This window comes from Durio zibethinus, chromosome 26, assembly GCF_047325235.1.
Source record: "Durio zibethinus cultivar Kanyao isolate XHJ-2024 chromosome 26, ASM4732523v1, whole genome shotgun sequence".
Taxonomy (NCBI): domain Eukaryota; kingdom Viridiplantae; phylum Streptophyta; class Magnoliopsida; order Malvales; family Malvaceae; genus Durio; species Durio zibethinus.
In genome coordinates, this window is record NC_143187.1 from 9,743,999 (window position 1) to 9,753,106 (window position 9,108).

Genomic DNA, 9,108 nt, shown 5'->3' on the forward strand with positions numbered 1-9,108 from the left:
AAATTAAGAACTTATTTAATTATTAAAATACCCTTACCATTACTTTATAGAAATTTTACATGTGGCATATTATTTAAAATTACTATTATACCCCTATTAAATTACATATTAAATTTTAACATAATATAAAATTTACCACATGCTAAATTACTAAGGTACCCTAGCCATTGCTTTATAAAAATTTGACATATGCTATTTTTTTAAAAAAATTTACTATAATAATTTTATTAAATTATATATTAAATTTTAACATAATATAAAATTAACTACATATTAAATTACTAAAATACTCTTACCATTCCTTCATAGAAATTTATCACCTAATATTTTATTAAAATTATTATAATACCCTTATTAAATTAAATAAAACTTAATTACATATTAAATTGCTATAAAATAAAAATATAATGTGATAAACGTAATTTTAAATATATATAACAAAAAATTAAATTATTTTTTATTTTGCTTTAAATATTTTTATGAAAAAAGTTTATAAAATACAATAAATTGAAAATCATACATTTGATCAAATAATTAATAAATATATAAATGCAAAATATAATATAAAAAATTAACAAAAACTATAATTGCAATATATAAAATAATACATATTAATTTTAATACTTTTATAATTTTTTTATTTTTTACTTATTATTTTATATTAAAATAATTATAAATATATTCAAAATAACAAAAATTGATAAATAATAATAACAATTTTTGACAAAAAAAAATTAACTGCATGACAACTATTTCTAATACTATATTTGGATTGAGGGGAGGAGAAAAAAAGGAAAGTAATGGAAATAGAAAAATATTTATTTTCTTTGGATATACTTTTAATTTAAAAGAAAAGAAAGTGATGAAAATCCAATAACCTTTGATTTTTTTATAATTTTCATATTTTTAATACTTCAATTTGAGAAAAAACCTAAGGAAAAGAAAGTTTAAAAAATTTTATTTTTATGAAAAGATTATTTTATCTATATTTTTATTATGACATTAGATTTGATTATATAACTGACACTTTTTACAAAGATAATTTTTTTATAAGTTTTTTATATTATATCACAATTTATAAATATTTTATGAATTTTTAAATCTTAATAACAAAACAAGTCAAATTAGTATCATAATAAATTAAAAAATTAAATTAAACACAAAATTAAAAGTAAATTAATAACTAGCTAATATATCTCACCGAATTAAATATACTCAATTTTATTCAAAAAATTTGTTTATAATATATTTATATATATTATATATTACTTTATTAAAAAAAGTTATAATTAAAAAAAATATTAGAATAATTTTTTTTTATTATTTATCCAAACAATGATTGTTAAAATTTTTTTTATTAATTTTAACTATTTAAATAAGAGATACATGCACTATTTTTTTTCTTAAAATTTTTTTTTTCTTTAATTTTTTTTTATTAATATCTATCCACGATGTAATTGTAGATTTTCAAGTCATCCTTCCATTCCAAATAATAATATCATCCACGCATGATTAATATCGCGTTACATTTTGCCTACTCAAAAGGGTAAAAAAAAAAAACAAATCTCGCTCTTCGATGGAAGACGGGAAAGAAAACATTGAGCCCAAGCTAATACACACAGATGGGCTCTTTAAGGTTTTGGTTTTGGGAAGGCTATACAGAAAGGCCGTCGCCATCCTTACATAGTGTGGGTGTAGCTCATCCAACAACAACGGGTCAAAAATTAAATAAATTGATTTTGATATTTGATGGGGACACCCTCCAATTAAAACTCACTCACTAATTAATATGGACCATATTGGTTACATTGTACCTACACAAGATTGGGACATGACATGGGCCGAGTAATCCCCAACATAATTATTCTTTTTTCTTTTATAATGCACATACGAAAAAAGAGAACACATGTTCTGCTAACTTGCTTTATGCCTCAAATTGTCATATTTTTGACAAATAATTTGTTCAATTTTTTATTTAAAAAAAAAAAAAGAAATTCTCTTCAGGAAGTGGCAGATTCCTGAATTCTGAAACCAAAATATTAACGAAACTCAACTAACAGGAAGAAACTTTTTTCAGTGGATTTACACTAACATATGCATGGTTCATTTGTAATGATAATGCTGAATGTAAGAACATGCTTAAATTACATGACAAATTCAGTTCCGATGGGAAATTAATTACAGTAAAACAGGGGTTTAATTCCAATGGAGGATTTAAACAAATGGAAGGGAAATGAATGAATGCATGTGAACCAAAACACATATTAACACTAGCATCCAGTTTGATAAAACAATAGAAGAGAAGAATGGTGTGAATGACCCAACGAGTTTCAAGTCATGATAAATTGCATTCATGAAATGAAATATACAATAAAATGAATAAACTTTCCATGACAAATTGCAGAAACTTTACTCACGTAACTCATCTTCCAAAATCATAGAGGTAAACCTTGCTGGAAAACCATGTATAGTTGCTAAACTAACATTAATATGTGCAATTAATGAAAATAGACAGAACTATATAAAATGAAGAGACTTTTTTTCTTTTTGATTTGTGCACACGAAGTATTTTTCTTTGGAAGAGAAACAAAAAAAAAAAACCTGTGTATGCACAGCTATAAACACGGTTTGCACATGTGCATATGCAAAATGTTCCCAAGAAGCTGAAACATAAAACTTTCTAAAATGAAAATGATTTTTAAATTCTTTTTGGGCCAATATCTTAATTTGTTGTTGTATGCATAATAGTAAAAGATGCATTCACCTTGATGCATGCCTACCGATCTAATTCATTCACACTCCCACATGAATGTGACATACAGTACAAATGAAGAAGCTTAGAAAACGAACCTTTTAATTACAATCGACCCGGTGACACTACAAAAGCCAGGTCACAATAAAGATTCATGAGAATTTAGGTTTAGGCACAGGTGAAGTATAGGCATTAGAGTGAGGGTGCACAGGACCAAGCTTTTGAATCCAATGAAGGAGCCCTTTCTTATGATCTTGGCAAGTTGGGTTCGGTACCAAATTCAGGGTTCCATCATGATTAAGTGACGACTCAAATTGCTCCAACACCTTCACTATCTGCCAAAATTCAGGCCTCTTATCTGGGTGCGACGACCAACATTGCTCAATTAAAGCTCGCATGGCAGGAGGGCAGTCTCCTGGGATAACAGGTCTCAACTTCTAGAGAAAAAAAAAGTTCTGATATCAGAATTACAGATATAGAAGCATCTCAGTTGAGATTAACAAATGCAACAAATCATTCATAGAGATGCCACAATTGCACTCCAATTCTCCCACATAAGTGAAAATTCAAGTACAATATCTGTTAATAACCATGTCCTTACTTCCAAAACCTCCACAGAGTCAACCAAACAATCTATCAGACACACTCAAAAGAATGGAGAAACATGATGCTTCCTTCAAATTAAGTATCCATTACTTCTAAAATGTTGTTTAGTTAGCCATATATTAAGCAATGGAAGGTGAGTCAATAAGGGTGAACAGGATAGATCGTTATAATGAATGTCTTTAGGATAATAGCTTAAGATTAACAGCTCATGCCACTGCCTAAGACCAAGATACTAGTATTACTGCTGAGAATCAGCAAGATAACATAGCTTCTTAGCAATATACCATCATGCAGACTAAACCATCAGCATTGCTTTGATTCATAAAAATTTTGAATGCAGTGATATGCCATATCTTTTGCATCAAGACTACAATCGTAGGTTGACAGAACATGATTAAATCAATGAGATGAAAAACTATTTAAGAAAATAGGTTGGATGATTTAGGGTGGGTGTTGGAGTTCCTTGGGGAAAATTTTGATTTGCAAAGGCCAGAAAGAACAGAGGCTGGAGATATATACATCCATATTACCATGAAGTATGAGATTTAGGAACATACCTTGTTCACAACTGCAAAAGCAGCTTGGATAGGATTCATATCCTCATATGGGATTGTTCCAGCTATCATTTCCCACAAGATTAGTCCAAAGCTGTACACATCCACCTTCTTTCCATACGATTTCCTTTTGATCATTTCAGGTGCCATCCAACGGTAAGTCCCTGGGTCATCTGCCAGGAAATCACAATATGTCTCCTCACAAGCTATACCAAAATCAGCAATTTTCAGGTGGAAATCCTGATCAATAAGGACGTTTTCTGGTTTAAGATCACGATGAATGACTCCTTGAGAATGAATGTATTCCATTCCACGAGCAACTTCCAGAGCAATAGCAATTAACTTTCGCAATGGAAGCAACTTGTGATCAAGCTTGTGCAAGTATGCCCTCAATGAACCCTCTGATAAATATTCTGTTATAATACAATAAACCGGTGGCTTTCTGCATGCTGCTACAAACTGGTTATCAGATCAAAAGATAAAGTGAGAACAGAAACATGGCAAGCCCCCACCAAAAAAAAAAAAAAAACACTCAATTCAAGAAAATATAAAGCTATGGGAATTTAGAAATTAAGGGATTGAAAACCAGAATAAACTCTGTATGACAAAACCTGAACAAGTTATTTATGAAACGGGAAAATCGAAAAATAAAAATTCAATTACCTTTATAACATTCATATGGTGGAGTCGAGATAAAAGAGTAACCTCTCTATCGAACTGTTTCTCTAATCGTGCGGCTAAGTTTCCATTTTCGTCATCATCTGGTACCCGTATAATTTTAACTGCAACAGCTTCCTCCTTATATATCCCATGATAAAGCCGGCTATGCGCACCGTGTGCAAATCTAAGCCCAAGAAATAGCTGTGAAAGTTCAACAGTGTGTTCATCAGCTGCTTCTACAGCGTTAACCCTTCCTCCAGCATGGTCAAAATACTTAGTCCAAGCCGATTCTTTCCTGCTCTTTGACTTATCTGAAACTTTCACGGAACCTACGTGCCTAAGGGGACTTGAATTTGATGGCGCTGGTGAACTGGATCCTTTCTTGTCATGAGGTTCTTTGTGGAAAAACTTTCCCATGCGTCGCTTCTCCGATTCTTTCCTTCGAGGATGTGGAGTTGAGAATCTCCTGCTCTCAGACCTTGCTTCCTTAAATGTATCAGAGAGAACAGTCTGAGGAAGAGGAGAAACAGATCTTTGCTTGTTTGTGATTGGATTTCGCTGAATCTGTATATCATTGTGAACTGCTTTCTGATTAGAAGAAGCCACTGTTGACCTTGGTTTCCATCCCAAACTCCAGTCTGGATTACTGTCTGATTGTAGGTGGAAAGGAACAGAGATAAATTTAGATGAGTCCAATCTATGACAAACGGTGTGAGAAAACTTTGTTCTCCTAATCCAAGAATTAGCCTCTTCTGCCATTTCTTAAATCCTTGAAATTCACTCCAAATACTACAAACGCTATAAAACCTTAAACCCAAAGCTTCCCTTTATCTTGCTCCCCTTCTATGTTATCTGCCTCCTTTGAAGAAGAAGGAACACAATCAAGAGAATGTTCCTGAAACAATACTCCTAGGCAATATACAGAACTAAAGAAACTAAAATTCTTCAAGCCCTTCAACAATTGACCAGTGAAAAATCAAACTCTGTTTTCATTGAAATCAAGAAACCAATCAAAGCCATGAAGAAGAACCATCAAGAATGGCTTTAATCTCTTCTCCATTGAAAAAAGAGAGAGAGAGAGAGAGAGAGAGAGAGAGAGAGAGAGAGAGAGAGAGAGATAATCACTTGAAACCCATCAAATCTATCCACACTTGAAAGACCCTTTCTTCAATCTATCAAACAACAAAAAAAGCTGTTGATTCATAATAAAAAAACCAAACCTTCCTCCAAAAAACTAAGTTTTTGGTTTTTTTTTTTCTCTTTAGGCTTCAAAAGTCAAAATACCACCTTCCGTGAATGCCTGGAAAATCCCACACGGTAACAAAATAAACAAGTCATCCATCAAACGATTAAAAATAAAGTAAAACAAAAAAACAAAAACCCAAAGAAAAAAACAAAAAAGCATACTTCATTTTATTATTGAAAATAAAGAAAACCCCATGATTACAACTTCCATTAAGCACAGAAAAAAAAAATAATTTGTGTCAAAAACAATCATAAATCCCATTATAAAAATACTATGTCTAAAAAAACAAATACCCAGATTCATAAATAACCAGATATGCACCAAACAAATTTTTAAAAAAATAGAAAAAACAACTCAAAAGTATTAAAACTAGCACATATGATAACATATACCCAAAAAAAGCATCCAATGGCAAGAGCTTTACCATGAAGCTAAGAAGTACATGGCTAATCAGCGCAAGGCGGCATTTTTTTTTTTTTAAGAGCTCAATTTTTTTCTTTCTTCCAAGTTATAACCTTCTTTGTTGCGATAGATCAAAGACAGGATCTTTTTGTGGGTAGAAAAGAGAAGAAACAAATAAAAATAAAAAACCAAAAAATAGTAAAAGAAAATCTATGAATTCTCCTGCAAAAGAAGTTTGAGAAGGTATATCCGTATATGTATTGTATCTTATACGGAGACGGCTCGGAACCGTAGATTCCGTGGACCCGACATTTTCGGGGTTGAGGACTGGAAAAAGGCAAAGCCCAGTTGAAGGAGGTGATGGAGTGTGGGGACCACAAAAAGATAGAAAGTCAATAAAAGACGGCTTTTGATTTTTCAAAAACACGTATTATATTGATTTTATAACACAAAGTAAAGTGGAGGAGCACCAGTGTCATTTTCTAAGGAATGAGTATTTTTCATTTTCTTTTTTTTTTTCCTTATAATTACAGCGAAAGCAAAACTACAGATGGATGGTACGGTTCGTTCGCACGTATTTGTTGTAGTAAGTTTTTTTACCATCCCTGTTAGTATTTTATAGGTATAGGGATCGTGTGTATGCCTATAATTGCATATGGACAAATGGATTTTTTGTTTTTTTTTTTTATTTATATTTTTTAAAATTGTTTGGTTGAATTGGAATTGGATTTTTGCTCTTTGTTTTTTATAAGATTCTTCAGTGTTTCTTTTTTAAGTATACGTATACCTAATTCATATAATAAACTTTTAACTATGAGACGGTGTTAGATTCGAAAAAATTCATAAATTTTTTTTTAGAATTTTGATGATGGATATTTGATTGTTGTAGATATTAATTTTATTTTATTTTATTTTAATTTAAATATAATTTATTATTATTATTATTATTATTAATTTTTTTTTAAAAAAAAAAGTAAAAAAAAAATAATTTTAGTTTCAACTTTGACAGTTGAAATCAAGTTATCAAAGTAGTTTTTTTTCTTTCCTGACATTGTCTAACTTGACACCATGAAATTCAGTGACTTTTATCAAAAGTCATCGAATAGGTTTCTAAAAATTTGCACATAAAGATCTCAAGAGATTTGAGACTTAAATCCTATGAGCTCTATAAATAAAACTAATTTATGAAAAATATAAAAAAGGGAAAAGAAAAAGGAGAATATTGTAAAAGAAAAAAAAAAGAACACAGAGCAAAAAAAAAACCAACAATCATGGTCCATTTTGACGGAGGAACCAACAGCAAACAAAAAAAAATTTAGAAACAAAAAAAACTTCCCAAGAATGAAATTATCGACATAGGAAGTTCGAGAATTTTTTTGAAAATTTTGGCTTTGAGAGAGTATTTAAAAAACAAAAAGAATCAATTTGGGATTTTAAAAAAAATTTTAAAAAATTTTTTAGGTCGTTGAATTCTAAAAAACTTTGAATTTTTTGACAACTTTTGAAGTTTTTGGTGACCAAAATCTAGAAATTATTTGAATTTACCGACGCCATTTAAAATTTCCAATGATAGCATGGCAATGATTGGTCGAAAACTAGGTAACTGCGACTGCTGGTAAGAGGGGTTGAGTTTTTAGAAAGAAAGACTCTGGGGGTAGAGTTTTTAGAAAGAAAGACTCTGGGGGTAGAGAGAGAGTGTGGGGAAAGAAAAAAAAAACAGAAATAGGCATTTTATAGGTACTCCAAAATGGCGATGTTTTTGGTGTCTACTTATGCCCAACCCACACAGGATTTGCGCATCAACACGCATTCTGACTTGACTCGTTTGGCAGGTTTTTTCTTTTTCTTTTTCTTTTATATTTTAAATAAATTTTTTGAAAAAATGTAATTTTTATAAAGAAAATTGAAAGAGTTCAATTTTTTTTTAATATAAGTAAAAAATTAATATATTTTAGATTTCGTCGATGAGTCAGGATAATTTAAATTTTTTTTAAATAATAAAAAAATAATAAAAAGTAAATAATAATAAAAAATAATAATAATAATTAATTAATTAATTAAATCCCTTAATTATCATAAAAAATGATTTTATTTAGGATCTTGTCAAAAAGTTGAGATGATCCTAAAACTTATTCAAAATTTTTAAGATTTTGTCGAAGAGTAAGGATAATCTTAAAATTTATTTAATAAATTTTAGGATCTCACTAAAGAATCGAGATGTTCCTAAAATCGTTTTATTAAATAAATAAAATATTTTAGGATGAGATTTTGAGAATTTTGTGAATGGTTAATTTCTCGAAATATTTTTAAATAAAATTTTTTTTATAAATTTTATCAAAGCGTTGGAGAATTTATATAATACGAAATAATAGAAATAATAATAATGTTAATTTCACAATAAAGAAATATTTTTTTCATAAATAAATTTTAGAAAATTAAATTTAAATATAAAAAAAATCATATCATCAAAGTTAAATGGATTACACATGTTTCATTGGTATTGTTCGAACGACATGATAGTGTTAATATCTTTTTCACTTGTAACTATATTTTCAAACTTAACTTTGATTTTACAAACCTAAACTTCTTTTAGTAAATCTTAATTCATTTTAATATTTTTATTAAAAAATGATATATTTGGGTGGCCAATCACCCTATAAAAAAAAGAGATTGGTGACGACTCTGAAAATTTTCACAAAGTCTAGCGATCAAGTCCCCCACGGATGAAAAATCATTATGATAGCTTGGTGACTTCGTTGGAGACACTTGAGAGTCAAGTTGAAAATTAAACATACGTTATCAAAACTTTGATTTTACAGTTTTTTTTATTCATCTAGTTTTATTATGTTATTTTATTTGTCTTATATTATTGCTAATTATATTGTTAA

At 29.3% G+C, this 9,108-nt stretch overlaps 1 protein-coding gene across 4 annotated transcripts; it reads right to left on the bottom strand.

Annotated features, from left to right (window-relative positions):
- Positions 1–2,677: 2,677 nt before the first annotated feature.
- On the bottom strand, positions 2,678–6,446 carry LOC111275043 (serine/threonine/tyrosine-protein kinase HT1-like). Of its 4 annotated transcripts, none has more exons than XM_089755094.1 (5): positions 6,243–6,446; positions 5,793–5,872; positions 4,576–5,555; positions 3,916–4,371; positions 2,678–3,189 (listed from the first exon to the last, which is right to left on the bottom strand). In XM_089755094.1, the coding sequence occupies exons 3-5, from the start codon at positions 5,329–5,331 to the stop codon at positions 2,905–2,907; spliced, it is 1,497 nt and encodes a 498-aa protein (XP_089611220.1). In that variant the 5' UTR covers positions 5,332–5,555; positions 5,793–5,872; positions 6,243–6,446; the 3' UTR covers positions 2,678–2,904. The 4 variants fall into 4 exon arrangements, with proteins under 4 accessions (XP_089611220.1, XP_022715869.2, XP_022715870.2 ...); XM_022860134.2 differs by having other exon boundaries at positions 5,698–5,872; XM_022860135.2 differs by lacking the exon at positions 5,793–5,872.
- Positions 6,447–9,108: the final 2,662 nt, after the last annotated feature.

Excerpts from the sequence above, each read along its gene's own strand:
- LOC111275043 (XM_022860135.2), bottom strand. The coding sequence starts at position 5,331 with ATGGCAGAAGAGGCTAATTCTTGGATTAGGAGAACAAAGTTTTCTCAC. Across the intron at positions 4,372-4,575 it reads ACCATATGAATGTTATAAAG|TTTGTAGCAGCATGCAGAAA; the intron begins GTAATTGAATTT and ends TCTGATAACCAG. Across the intron at positions 3,190-3,915 it reads CTTTTGCAGTTGTGAACAAG|AAGTTGAGACCTGTTATCCC; the intron begins GTATGTTCCTAA and ends TTTTTTCTCTAG.